Genomic DNA, 14,795 nt, shown 5'->3' with positions numbered 1-14,795 from the left:
ACCATATATTTTGCATGGAAAACCCTAATAAAATATAAAACCATCAAAAGGTCAAATAGAGTTGAATAGGGAGATAGGGTTATGACGAGGTGTACGACTTTTGTCCTCACAAGCATCACAATCGTTCACTATTTTCGTCCTATAAATTAAAGTCCATTTTTTCTCCAACCATCTTATTCATCAACATACAAATCAGAAAGGTCAAAGAAACAACATACTACAGAAGGAGAAAACATAAACGAGCATAGACGTCAGAGAAAAGGAAGACGAAAGTGAAAGATGGGTAGAGCTCCTTGTTGTGACAAAGCGAATGTGAAGAAGGGTCCTTGGTCTCCTGAAGAAGATGCTACACTTAAATCCTACATTGATCAGAAAGGCACTGGTGGCAATTGGATTGCTCTTCCTCAAAAGATAGGTAATAACTCTCTCTCTCTCTCTCTCTGGTCTTCTATCTGTTTGTTGTATATGTGCGTATGTATCTAAGTGTATACTTGTGCATGTGATGGTATTCTTTTGGTCAGAGCTAGATGTATAATGGATATATGTGCAAACTTACAGGTCTTAAAAGATGTGGGAAGAGTTGTAGATTGAGGTGGTTGAACTATTTGAGACCCAATATCAAACATGGTGGATTTTCTGAAGAAGAAGACACAATCATCTGTAATCTCTACATAAGTATCGGAAGCAGGTTTGTTTTCACTCCATCTCTCCCCATTGAAGTGGAATCACGGTTAACATATTTTGACTTGTTGTCAATTGGTTGTTGGTATTGATGCTTGGAAAAAAATTCATCATACTGTAGGTGGTCTATAATTGCAGCTCAATTGCCGGGAAGAACTGATAATGATATCAAGAACTACTGGAACACAAAACTGAAGAGAAAATTACTAGGAAGGCGCAAAGATTCTCAGGCGCGTCGCCTTTCTTCCTCGCTCGATAAAGATTTGAAAGATTCAAATGACGAAGATAACTCCTACGCTAACACTTTGAGTAATTCGGCTCTCGAAAGATTACAGCTTCATATGCAGTTTCAAAACCCCCAAAATCCATTATCTTTCTACAACAATCCTGTCCTTTGGCCTAAGTTGCACCCTCTTGGTGAAAAAATCTTTCAAGACCATCAACATGGTTCAAACATGATGAATATCAACCCTACTGCTGAATCATCACCATTCATCCAAAAAAAGCCTAATAGCCAAGATGGAATTGCATCTCATCAATCCACCACGTTCTATGAACTATCAATTTCCTCAGCTGAACTCGAACGAGATGATTCGGCTACTCGAAACCCAAATAATGGAAATGATTATTTAGGCTATTCCTTCGAAGGATTCTCGTCTTTTAATGGTGCAAACAATGTGGTTGATGAGAATATCATGAATTGGAAATCAAATGGCGGTGTAGAACAATTGAACACTGATAACTTTCAATCTTCAGTATTTGGATTACAAGCTGAACTCACTGAATTGCTAAATCACAACAAAACAAGTGGCTTTGAAGTAAATGAAAATCATCATTCAAGAAAAAATAGTACGATCTCCGAAACCGACTACTGGTTTAAAGAAATGGATGTTAATAGTTCCAAAGACAGCAAGAGTTGGTGGACTGGTACTACCACTGATTTTGATACAATATCTTCGTCATCGAATTCTTGGGACAATTCTGCATCTGCTTATCATAGTACTGCTAATGATGATCAAGGAATGTTTCAAGAATACGTTTTAGAGTATGATTTATAGAGATTGAATGAACAAGGATAAGTACTAATAATTCCCTATAGTTATTAGCCTGGGCGCTAGTTGTTTAGTTAAGTTTGTATTATGAGTCTCATGATGAGTAGACAGGAAAGGGTGGGGGGAATAAAGAGTCTCTGGGTAGTGGCTATGGTACGTGTAAATTGTGTTGATAAATCTCAATAATATTTCTCGCTTCTTGAGTTGAGTTTACTCGAGCTTTTGTTCACTCTATTGGAAGTTCTGTGTTGCTTTCCCTAGCAAAATCGGAAACAAGGTGTAAGACCATATTTTAAGAATGCTCAAATCATAAGACCAAGGTTGAAGGTTCAAATCTTATCCAATCATGCACTTTTAATCAAAGAGAAGCTATATGTAGGGGCTGGTTTGTTGGATCAATTTCCTCGTGCCACTAATATTTCTCAAGGGCGCAGTCTTGGGAAGGTAAGACCTTTTGAAACAGCAAGGATTGTAGTTGAATTACTCGAAGTGATTGTCATTAATACAACTATTTTCCTTAAAGGGATTTACCCATCTGGTTATACTATTATTATTTTTTGATAAAAATCTGGTTATATTATTATTATCAACTTGGGATTATGTTTGCTAGCTTACAAGACTCAGATTGAATATGTGATGGTATTTTATATGGGCTTCGAAACTTTTAGTTGTTGTCTGACCATGAAGGGCTTGCACCACACATTTTACTGTCATTAGTATGAACATTGGTTGTATCAAGTAATCTTCTTCTTCTAAGCCTATGGTCCCAAACAAATTGTGGTCAGCTAGAAAGGGATACGAGGACTCCCCAAACAGTCACCGATCGGTCCCATCTGGATACTGGTCCTTCCTTTTCCTAAGGGAATGACTGGTTTGCAACCAAACAAAAAGGTACATGTGGACTTCCCAAGCAGTCAGCCATGCATCTTGGTACTGACCTCGACCTCTATTAATGAACCCTTATTTTGGGCATACTGAAATCTTACTAAGCATACTGCATAAAGACAAAAAAAGATTGTGAAATAGCAAAATCAGATTGCCTCTTAGCCCAATTTTTTTTAATGGCAAATCTGCCCTTTACGTATTAGTGTTAGTAATATGATTAGTGATTAAATATTTTGTTTAGTGATTAAGATAATTTTCAGAATTATAAAGGTTGTTTAGATTATTTTTTGGATCATGGTTCGGCGAAACAAGTAGAGGTTCAACTCACATCTATGAGCCGAATCTACCAATTGATGAACGGTTCGGCTCACTCAATCTGTTTACTACATCCGCCAAACCTATAATTTTCAATTCCAACCTTTTTGCTAGACACTAGTTCGGCTTATATGAAAGTTTCATAGTAAGCCGAACAACATCCTGAATAGCCCGGAAAAAAAATAATTACTGGTTCAGCTTATATTTTGAAAATCGTATGAGCCGAACATCAATTTGTTATTTTTTGGGTTAAAATATTGTTATTGGTTCGGCACATATTGAGAATATCGTAATAGCCGAACCTCGTAAATGTGCTAGGTTCGGCACATATTATGATTATCGAATACGCCGAACCCCTATGCATCTCTATCTGTGACTAGGTTCGGCTTGAAATTTCATGAAATTTCATGTCGAACTGTTCATATACACTTACAGGAAGCTTTTGTGAAGAACAGTTCGACTAAAAACGCAACTCAATTTTGAGTCGAACCCAACACTGTAACCGTCATTTAATCGATGAAAACAACAAATAGGAGATTGGGTTTGTAAAACTTACTTTCTTATCCTCATTTCCGGAGTTGGAGATGCAGTTGGTTCAATTTCTGGTTCAATTGGTGGTTGATTTTCAGTTTCTACACCTTCATCTTCAATTGGTTCTTCTTCAATTGATGGATTAGAAGACGATTTGGTTTGCCTAGTCCCTACTTTTCTTTGTACGAGTCATTATGTGGTTGAGTTTAATCGACGATCAAATTTTTATGAATCGACAATTGATCACGATGATGAATTTTTTTTTCGGAGGAGGGGGAAGAGTTCGGCTAGAGGAGGAGGAAGAAGAAGAGATGTTAAGGGAAACTGATTTTGATTTTTTAGAAAACTGATTTTAGATTTTTGTATTAAGAGTATATAGGTAATTGAACTACCCATAGGGTACCCCTTATAAGGTCACCCAAAACGGGACTATTATTTTGTATGCATAGAAAGATTTAGGTATGCCCAAAATCAGGGTTCCTATTAATCTATCGCTGGCTCGCCAAGCCGATCACGACCCTATTTAAATATGGAAATGGCTTTGGTTCTACTGTTGTCTCGCCAAGCCCATCAAGAACGTTTCTCCTTTATCCTGGCTTACGACATGCTGCTTGTATCAAGTAATAATGGATTGTAGAAAATTATACCGGAAAACAGAAATGCGGGATTGACAACAGTGAGCAGTGCTGTACTTTTTTTTTAAGGTTTGTTTACAGTGGGTCGATTATATTATTGACCTAAAGTGTGTTGGAATGTCCAAAATCTTCCTCATGACCTTTAAACTTCCTCTTGAAACAAAATCTGCACCGGACTATCTCATGACCTGAAAAATGCTACCTGGCCAAAATAGACCATGTGCTTTAAAATTGTGGTAAAAAATTTACATTTTTTTACACTGTATAATCTTCATTCTTGATTAGGGTTGTTCATGGTCGGTTTTGGTTCGGTTTCTAGCCAAACCAAAACCGAAACCAATATTATTGGTTTCTAAAAATCTAAACCAAACCAATCCATTAACCATTGGTTTGGTTTCCAAATGGTTCCAGTTGGTTTCGGTTTGTCCCAGTGGTTTTTGGTTAACCAATAATTATGTCAAACCAAAAAAAAATACACAAATTTACAGATAAAAAAATCGTAGTTGCCGATAGTATTGGTTTACACAAATATACAGACAAAAAAAATCAAGAATAGTTAAAGCTTACTCTAATTCTAGAGATCAAATGAAGATATATAATATATCTTAATTTAGATATTGACAAATAAAAAAGAAGGAAGACGGGAAGAAAAAAGTCGAGTAGCAGCAGCTGTAGTTGGGGGTGGAAAAGGGAGGCGGCTGAGAGAAGGAGAAAGAGAAAAAGGGAGAGTATCATAATGAAATATTAGATTTAGGGTTTCTATTTATCCTCTAAATTAATGGGTAGAATCTAATACTTTTAAATCGACGGTAGAAATTAAGTTTAAAAATTAATCGGTTCCCCAATGGTTTTTGGTTCGGTTTTCAGGTCAAACCAAAACCAAACCAGTAATGTCGGTTTTTCAACATTTTTTACCAAACCAATCCAAATCTAAATGGTTTGGTTCGGTTTCTTGCTTATTGGTCTAGTTCGGTCGGTTTCCAACGGTTAACCGACACCATGTTCAGCCCTATTCTTGATAAATTCCTCTTGTTATCGAAGTAAAAAATAGAAATAATTCCATATGGACCAAAGTAAACCACAGTGAAAGAATAAAATTCCTACTGCTCACGGTGATACCTCTTGAATGAAGCATTTAAATAGTCGGAATCGAATCATAACTTGTTTCCCAATATGTAGATACCAAAATATGGATCGCCACGTGTACATAGGAAGACGCGAGAATCCGGACTAAAGATCCTGTATCGTGTCACGAAAATCTTCGTCAGTGACTTGTCAAATAAAGTCAAGGTCACCATTATTGACAAGTCGACGAGGTAAAAGCTATGTGCGAGAAAGTGTTTCATCACGAAGTAAGCTCCGAGAAGAACAAGGGTTATGAAGATCCATGAAGTACCCTACAAGATATCTGTCGCGAAGTAAAAAAGGGCGAAGTAAGATTACTTAGCCGAAAAGACAACTCACGAGATAGATAAATTATGGAACAAGAAAAGAGACAGGTGTCCCGACAAGCCCATGTGAAGTAAGCGAAATAAGGGGAAAAATCTTATGGAAAACGGTCTGGACGAAGTGTAAAGCGTTACTGCGAGAACGCGAGATAAAATGAGTTGTGTTTCATTAGGGTTAGATGGCCTATAAATAGAGGTCATTGGGCAGTGTATAGGGTATCATATTTTTGGAGAGTAGGAGAGTTTAACCTAGGGGAGAGATTAGGGTTTCCTTGTATTCAATAACTTGTATCTTTGTTACTTTGAATGATTCATCAATAAAGATGTTTATCTTACTTAGTATGTCTTAGATCTTGGTTACTATCACTTTGGGTGTACTACTGGGTTTCCTGTAGTTACATTTTGGCGTCCAGAAACAGGGAACTTAGATTGGGGATTCATCCTCATATAAGGAGTAGAGAGTAGCTAAAGTTTTAGGAGTAATAGATTTTGGAAAGACATCTTAACTTAAGTTGTAGGAGTAAGAGATTTTAGCAAACATCCCTTTTTAAGATTAGGTTTTAGAGAAAAACTAATATTGAAATTAGGGAAAATCGTTGACTAGAACACCAGATCGGGCGGCACACATGATAGCGACGAGGAGAAGTAAACGATTGGAGGCCAAAAGGGGAGGAAGAATGGAAAGAGGAGGAACATCGGCTGCAGGAGAAAGACAGGGTGTGAACCAGCGGCAAATTGAGAAGGCTAACGAAGATAATTTTAGAGAGGGATCTGTTGATAGACGCATTTTTGTGTCTAATTTGTCCTTAATGTTTCGTATTGTTAGTACTCGATTTCGTACTTATTATGGTGTTTTGTGTGTTTGTAGGTATTTTTTTGAAATAAATATTGTTGGAAAATTCGGCTCAAAAAGTTGCTCGGAGTACCCCTGGAGGACATTTTCTATACGGACCCCCACTTTTGCTGAGGAGCACCCACGGCTATGTGTAGCCCATTTGTCTATAGCACCCACTGGTTATTTGGCACCCAAGACGTTGGATAAGGGCTGACCTTTCTTCTTCCTTCAAACAGAAAAATGGCGGGAAACTTTGGTTCTTCCCTGTCAGATTTTTAGTTCATCATTTGGAGGAGTTTTAGCGAGACTTAATGGCTGGATCTTCAGAGGAAGACGTGACAGACATTAACAGGCGTGGTATGGGCTTTTGCTTGGATTAAGTTGGGTTATATTTATCGGGTTAATTATGGACAGTGTGCATGAAAATATCTCACCATTTCCCGTGAAATTCTTTGTTGTGCGTGTGTCTTGAGAGTGTTCGAACCAAACAATGACATTCAGTAGCGTGTTTTAGTGTGTATAACCAACAACAGATACGGAGAATCACCTGCAGACGCGTGAACGGGTTTTAAAAGGAAAAAAAATATCCTGTGATAGCAGAGTATTGAAGAGAGAATTATATGCAGTTATGATGCGAGATTTGGGTGCAGTGAGGCTATATAAGTCGTTGAGGGTCAGTAGAGAGGGAGATAGAGAGTTGGGAGAGTTACAGAGCATCACATAGCCGAAAAATCGATTTGCAGAGAACACCATTTCTGCTGCTGCAGAACTGAAGAACACGAAGCACAGACTCACGAAAACAGTCGTTTATCAACAGTGACAACGACAGCCACGTGAGGGTCGTAGAGATACAACAACAACAGTTCTCTTTTATCGTTCTTTGTAACAGTGTTTTGCAACAATTATAAACGTTGCAAACACCCGATTTTCATCATTTTCTCCATTTCATCATTTCTACACCTACTTTGAGCAATGAAATCAATTTTTGAGCCTGTTTCCAACATCATGATGAGATAAACTCAATCCTTGGGGCTACGGAGGATGCTATCTTTCCAATGAAAAAGTGGTAATTCTTACTTATTTAATTTGTGCAATTTTTATTTATGATTATTTGCCTAGATTGAAAATAGATTTTATGGTTTTTGTTAAACAATTGTATTTTCTTTTGATGGAACATGCTTAGCCTAGAATTCTGATGTCTCATGCTTTGGATTAACAATTGTTGTTTCTAAAAATCTACTTTTGCAATAGTTGAGAATCAATTTGAACGTGTGAAATTGCATGATTGTAATTTGTATCACTTTGGAATTGGTAAATAGCGGAATCCTAGCCCAGTCTCTCCATAATTCCCACAATATTTTTTATTCGAGTTTGTTATATTTTTTTATTTATAAAAATTAAGTCTAAAAAAATTTTCCTTTACAAGTCTCAACGAACCTTTTTATTACAACAACTTTGAAATTACATCAAATTTTTGGCGCCGCCGACGCGGACTTGTCTTAAGGATAGAGTTTTTAGATTTTTTTTTAGGTTTTTATTTTTATTTGTTATTATTTACGTTTTTGGGTTTTTGTCTTTTTCTTTCAGATTTTGGAATTTGGAGCGAAAGAAAATTTTGCCAAAACTTTTGGTGAATACTTAAAGACTGGAGTAAAAGGAAAGGCGAAAGGACCGAAAGAAGAAGATTTTTTTTTTATATAAAAAAAAAGAGAGAAAAAAAAAGAGACATTTTTATTTTTGTAGATTTTTTTTTTTTAGACTTTCTTTTTCTTTTGCACTTTATATTTTTGGACTTTGGACTTTAAATTTTGGGACATTATTTTTAAACCCTACGGAAGGGTAGTTTAAATATAAACTGTTTGCAGAGAAGGACGGTGATTACGATATCACCTCGGCCCCTCGGGTTCGTACATGACATAGGGGTCGTGACCCGAGTCGACTACAAAGGTTCATCCCCCGTCTGGTAAGGGAGGTAAGTTTGTCGAAACACTCGCGAATCCCCTGTCAGCGAGTTACAGTCTTCCTTCGTATGCATATATGTTGAGGACTTGAAAACTGCTGCTTTAATTTGCAAGGACTGGCCATACAAGATAAAGGTTCAGATTTTATCACCGTTCTCTTCTTGCCCGCCTTAGGAAAACGACACCTAACGTGAACCTAAGCCTAAAATTTTGACTAGAACGAGACCGATAGGGTAACGAGCTTAACAGGAAAGTCATTCAAAAAATATTGGTTACTCTTTTAAGCATACTTCGAAGTTCTTGACGGTTTCTGTAAGTTGAATGCGTGACTGCGCCGCCTTGTAATACCAGTGAGGCCTTGGGTATCAAAGCTCCACCGAGCTTCCCTCGCCTCTATTCAACTTAATTTCACTCGGATTGATTCCAGGGGGATTTTCTTAAATTGTAATGAATTCCCGTTCGAAGGATTAGAAGCTGGTCTAGAAACAATCTAAGTGGAGCCATCATGCATTTTGTTTGCCCGAAATCAGTAGGTTTGTTGTGGTGGAGGCAGCCTTGTTTGTGTTTGCATAGAACATCCCTTCCTTTTTAGGACTTTTCTTTTTGATTTTTTTTTTCTAGTGTATGCCCGAAGTTTTTAAACGGGCTTGGAAAAGAAACACTCTAGTTCGTTTGATTAGTGACAAACCTAGTAATTCTTCTTGTGAAGGCGGGGAGCTCGAAGACTCTTCTTTTGAGAGCCTCGTTTTTGGAAACTTGAGTTTTGAGAATTTGTCTCTTCGTGAGGAAAGTACCCCTAGTACTCCTAGTCCTTTGGTAGTACCAGAAATGATAACTTTGAAATCATTGCTAAACACAACTAGGACCCCTCGTCCGTCTTGTATCAAGTTAGCTGAAACCGAGGCAAATTATGAACTGAAACCTGGGACTTTACAGATGCTCCCGATGTTTTTAGGGAAGGAGAATGAGAACCCCTATTTTTATGTTAGGGAATTTGAGGAAGTTTGTAGTACTCTGAAAATTAAAAACCTAAGTGATGATGCGTTGAAGCTTAGGTTATTCCCCTTTTCCTTAAAAGATAAAGCCAAATCTTGGCTGTATAGTTTGGACTCTGAATCAATTGAAACCTATAACCAACTTACTTCTGCCTTTATACATAAGTTTTTCCCAAGGCATAAAACATCGTCTATTAGGACACAAATATGTACTTTTGCCCAACAAGAGGGAGAATCTTTATATAGGTACTTAGAAAGGTTCAATGACTTGATATCTCAATGTCCTCATCATGGTTTGGAGAAGGTTAGGTTAGTTCAGATCCTCTACGAGGGTTTAGATTATTCAACAACAACCATGGTTGAGTCCTTATGCACAGGTGGGTTTGAGAATAAAACTGTTGATGAAGCGATGACATTTTTGAATGAAATCGCCGATAAGACCCAACAATGGGAAAATAGTAGGGAACCCCAGAAAAAATTCTTCTAAGTAGAGGAAATGTTAATAGGGTAGAAGGATCTCATGAGTCAGATGCCAAAATAGCAGCTATAGCCAAAAGGTTAGAAGCCTTAGAATTAGGTCATTCTAGTGGTAGTAGTGGAAGAAATGAGCCTTTTTGGGAAGGCCATGTTGTTGAAGAGCAAGCCAATGCTCTTTATAACAACACTAGGTTTGATAACCGACAGAAGTTTGACCCATATTCAGAAACCTATAACCCTGGAGAAACCATCCAAACCTTTCTTGGTCCAAGGGCCAGAATCAAGGTCAGTCTAGTAATGCTCAGGTTCCCCCAGGTTTTGGCTATACTAAGAATCCTTCAGCTCCGGCACAGTTTCAGAACCCTTCGGATAAGAAGATTATGAGTTTAGAAGAGTCTCTTGCTTTGTTAACTCGTAACACTGTGCAGTTTCAGCAATCTGTTGCTCAAGGTTTAGAAGAAAATAAGAGAATAGGTCAGGCTAACTCTCAGGCTATTTCCGAGTTGAAAACCCAGGTTAGTCAGATAAATGAGTCTTTAAGAGAAAGAGGTAAGTTTCCTAGTCAGACTCAACCCAACCCTAGAGGAATTAATGAAATAGGTGAAAGACCATCTGATCATGTGAATGCTATTAAAACCCTTAGGAGTGGTAGAGTGATAGACAACAAGGTTTCCATGCCTGATAGTGAACATGTTGTAGTTCACCCTTCTGAACCAGAAACTGAGGAGACTGATAGAGTCTCTAAAGAGACCAATGAGGGTCATATTGAGCCCGGCTTTGTCCCTAGAGCCCCATTCCCACAGCTGCTAGTTCCAACTAAGAGGGAGTCCAATTTTAATGATATATTGGAGGTTTTTAAGCAGGTAACTATCAACCTTCCACTACTAGATGCAATTAAGCAGATTCCCTCTTATGCCAAGTTTCTCAAGGATATGTGTACGCGAAAGCGAAAGCTTAATGTCCAGAAGAAAGCCTTTCTAGCTAGTCAGGTGAGTTCTATTATTCAGAATACTACTCCTAAGTATAAAGACCCAGGGTCCCCTACCATTTCTTGCACAATAGGTAAATACCGTGTTGAGAAAGCGTTGCTTGACTTAGGAGAGTGTGAACTTACTACCATATCATGTGTACCTTAAGCTAGGACTTGGTGAGATGAAACCTACCCAGATGACACTTCAGTTAGCTGATAGGTCCGTTAAAATTCCTCGTGGTGTGATCGAGGATGTTCTCATAGAGGTTGACAAGTTTATTTATCCAGTGGATTTTGTTATCCTAGATACCCAACCTGTCCCTGACCCAGAGAACCAGATACCGGTAATTTTAGGTCGCCCGTTTTTAGCTACATCCAATGCGATCATTAACTGTCGAAATGGTATTATGAAATTGTCTTTTGGTAATATGACTATTGAGCTGAACATTTTTAATATTAGTAAGCTACCCTCTGAACTAGATGACTCGAACATAGAAGAGGTGAACATGATAGGAACATTAGTCGAGGAGTCATTACCAAACACTTTGTTAGAAGATCCATTAGAGAAATGCCTAGCTCACTTTGGGATTGATTTTGATGATGATAATGTGATTAATGAGGTGAATGCTTTGTTAGATTCAACCCCTTTGTTAGATACTAGTAATGGATGGAAACCTAAAGTCGAACCACTACCAGTTTCTAAGTCTACCCTAGTTCCTTCGTTAGAAGAGCCTCCTAAGTTGGACCTAAAACCATTGCCAGATTCCCTGAAATATAGGTTTTTAGGCCCGTCTGAGACTTTACCTGTGATTATTTCTTCCGTCTTGGATAGTGACCAGGAAAGTAGGCTAGTAACCGTCCTTCAAAACAACAAGGAAGCTTTAGGGTGGACCATAGCTGACATTAAGGGTATAAGTCCCACTGTTTGTATGCATCAGATCTATTTAGAGAGTGATACCAAACCTTCTAGGGAGGTCGATTAAACCCTAATATGAAAGAGATAGTTCGAAACGAGGTCCTCAAGTTGTTAGATGCAGGCATTATCTATCCCATTTCAGACAGTAAGTGGGTCAGCCCCGTTCAGGTTGTTCCCAAGAAATCCGGTATTACTGTAGTCCAGAATGATAACAATGAGTTAATCCCGACCCGAGTGACCACCGGTTGGCGTGTTTGTATTGAGTATAGGAAATTGAACAAGGTCACTAGGAAGGACCACTTTCCCCTTCCCTTCATCGACCAGATGCTAGAGAGATTAGCTGGACATAGTCACTACTGCTTTTTAGATGGCTACTCTGGATATAATCAGATCGTTATTGCCCCAGAAGACCAGGAGAAAACCACTTTTACCTGTCCCTTTGGTACCTTTGCGTATAGACGCATGCCTTTCGGGATTTGTAATTTCGCTGCGACTTTTCAGCGTTGCATGATGAGCATATTTTCTGACATGGTAGAACGGTTCTTAGAGGTCTTTATGGATGATTTTTCAGTGTTTTGTTCGTCTTTCGATGAGTGGTTGCATCATTTGTCACTAGTGTTGACTAGGTGTAAGGAAAAGAATTTAGTACTTAATTGGGAGAAATGTCACTTCATGGTTCGTTGAGGAATTGTTTTAGGGCATATCGTATCTTCTAAGGGTATAGAGGTAGATAAAGCCAAAGTTGACCTTATTAAGACTTTACAGGTCCCAAAAACTATAAGAGATATTAGGTCATTCTTAGGGCATGCAGGTTTTTATCGTCGATTCATTAAGGATTTTAGCCTAATTTCTAGATCTCTTTGCAATTTGCTTGCAAAAGATGTTAAGTTTGTCTTTGATGATGCTTGTTTAGAGGCTTTTGAGAAGCTTAAGAATTTACTCACTACCGCCTCCATAGTACAGGCACCCAACTGGAACCTACCCTTTGAGATCATGTGTGATGCTTCAGATTATGCTATTGGTGTTGTGCTAGGTCAGCAAGAAAACAAATTACTTCATGTGATTTACTATGCTAGCAAAACTATGAATGATGTGCAGTTGAACTATACCACTACTGAGAAGGAACTATTAGCCATTGTGTTTGCCTTAGACAAGTTTAGACCCTATCTCTTAGGTTCTAAGATCATCATATATACTGATCATGCTGCTTTGAAATATCTTTTGTCTAAGAAGGATACAAAACCTAGATTTATTTGGTGGATCCTTTTGTTGCAAGAGTTTTCTCCAGACATTAGAGAAAAAAAGGGTGCCGAAAATGTTGTAGCAGACCACTTGTCTAGGCTAGTTGTTAGTTCCCCTGATGATTCCCTTCCTATAATGGATAGCTTTCCTGATGAACAATTGTTCTTTGTTACCCAATTACCTTGGTATGCGAATATAGTGAACTATCTTGTTACTGGTCGAATGCCCTAACATTGGGGTAAACAAGATCGTTCTAGGTTTTTAGCTGAGGTTAAGCACTTGTTTTGGGATGATCCTTATTTGTTTAATTATTGTCCAGACCAGATTATTAGGAGATGTATACCTGAGAGTGACCAGTCCTGTATTATTTCCTTTTGTCATGATCATGCTTGTGGGGGTCACTTTAGTGCTAAGAAAACTTCTTCTAAGATATTGCAGTGTGGATTCTATTGGTCTTCGTTGTTTAAAGACTCCCACAGTTACTGTGTGACTTGTGAACGTTGCCAGAAATTAGGAACCATATCCCGTAGGAACATGATTCCCTTGAACCCTATTTTAGTTGTTGAGGTCTTTGATGTGTGGGGTATTGACTTTATGGGTCCGTTTCCTAATTCTTTTGGTAACTTATACATCCTTGTCGCTGTAGACTATGTCACTAAGTGGAATGAGGCGGCTGCGTGTAAAACCAATGACCATAGGGTTGTGATTGAGTTCTTGAAAAATAATATACTTACACGGCTTGGTACACCGCGAGCTATAATTAGTGATGGAGGGTCGCACTCTTTTATTGGACCTTTTAGGCTTTTGATGAAGAAATATGGTATTACACATAAGGTAGCTACCCCGTATCATCCACAGACTAGTGGTCAGGTAGAAGTTTCCAATAGGGATATAAAACGTATATTAGAGAAAACAGTTAATCCTAATCGGAAAGACTGGTCGTCTAGGCTTACTGATGCCTTATGGGCTTACCGTACTGCATTTAAGACCCCCATTAGAATGTCGCCTTATCGGCTTGTTTATGGCAAGGCATGTCACTTACCTGTTGAGTTAGAACATAGAGCTTATTGGGCTGTTAAACAGCTAAATTTTTCACTCGACAAGGCAGGAACCCATAGGAAACTCCAGCTCAATGAGTTGGAAGAGATTCGTAGAGATGCTTACGATAATGCTAAGGAGTATAAGAACAAAATGAAACTTGTGAATGATAGAAATATCTTAAGAAGGTCGTTTTCTCCAGGTCAAAAAGTTCTTCTGTATGACAGCCGCTTGCATCTTTTCCCTGGGAAGTTACCTTCTCGGTGGACGGGTCCTTTTATTGGTCGCACTGTCTTTCCTCATGGAGCTGTTGAAATCGAGACACAGGATGGTAGTAGTTCTTCGAAGGTTAACGGTCAGAGATTGAAACCCTTTTTAGAGCCCTTTCCTACATGTGATATTGAGGAGGTCCCTATGGAGGACCCTGTTTACCCTTGATTGCCCATCGAGGCGATTGTATGTTGTATATTAGTTTTTGATTTCTCTCTTCACCCAGGTACTATCTTTCCGACTTCTCTCTTTACTGATTCCTCATGTTATTTTACTTTTTGGTGTTGCTCTTTCATTAGAAACATTGAGGACAATGTTAGATTTGAGTTTGGGGGTGGGGAAGAAACTTTTTATCTTTTAGTTGCAATAAATAAACTCCAGAGCCTAGAAATTTATGCTTATTAAGGTTGGCACTAACCAATCTAAGTGGATGGGAACATCTTGGTTGTAGGAGTTGAGGAACCAATCTGATTAGATGGAAACATCTAAAGAGTCTATTCATAAAAGCACAGAGCTCAGGTGTTATAATTAAGAGACAAACATG

General features: G+C 38.3%; 1 protein-coding gene across 1 annotated transcript; it reads left to right on the top strand.

The window, feature by feature from the left end:
- Positions 1 to 208: 208 nt before the first annotated feature.
- Positions 209 to 1,880, top strand: LOC113341712 (transcription factor MYB36-like). Its single transcript, XM_026586473.1, has 3 exons — positions 209 to 415; positions 559 to 688; positions 803 to 1,880. Exons 1-3 carry the CDS (start codon positions 280 to 282, stop codon positions 1,737 to 1,739), a joined length of 1,203 nt encoding a protein of 400 aa, XP_026442258.1. The 5' UTR covers positions 209 to 279; the 3' UTR covers positions 1,740 to 1,880.
- The last annotated feature ends 12,915 nt before the right edge of the window (positions 1,881 to 14,795 follow it).

Source organism: Papaver somniferum, unplaced genomic scaffold (assembly GCF_003573695.1).
Source record: "Papaver somniferum cultivar HN1 unplaced genomic scaffold, ASM357369v1 unplaced-scaffold_31, whole genome shotgun sequence".
Classification (NCBI taxonomy): domain Eukaryota; kingdom Viridiplantae; phylum Streptophyta; class Magnoliopsida; order Ranunculales; family Papaveraceae; genus Papaver; species Papaver somniferum.
The sequence above is the reverse complement of the archived record's forward strand: the minus strand, read 5'-3'. Positions and strand labels throughout refer to the sequence as shown.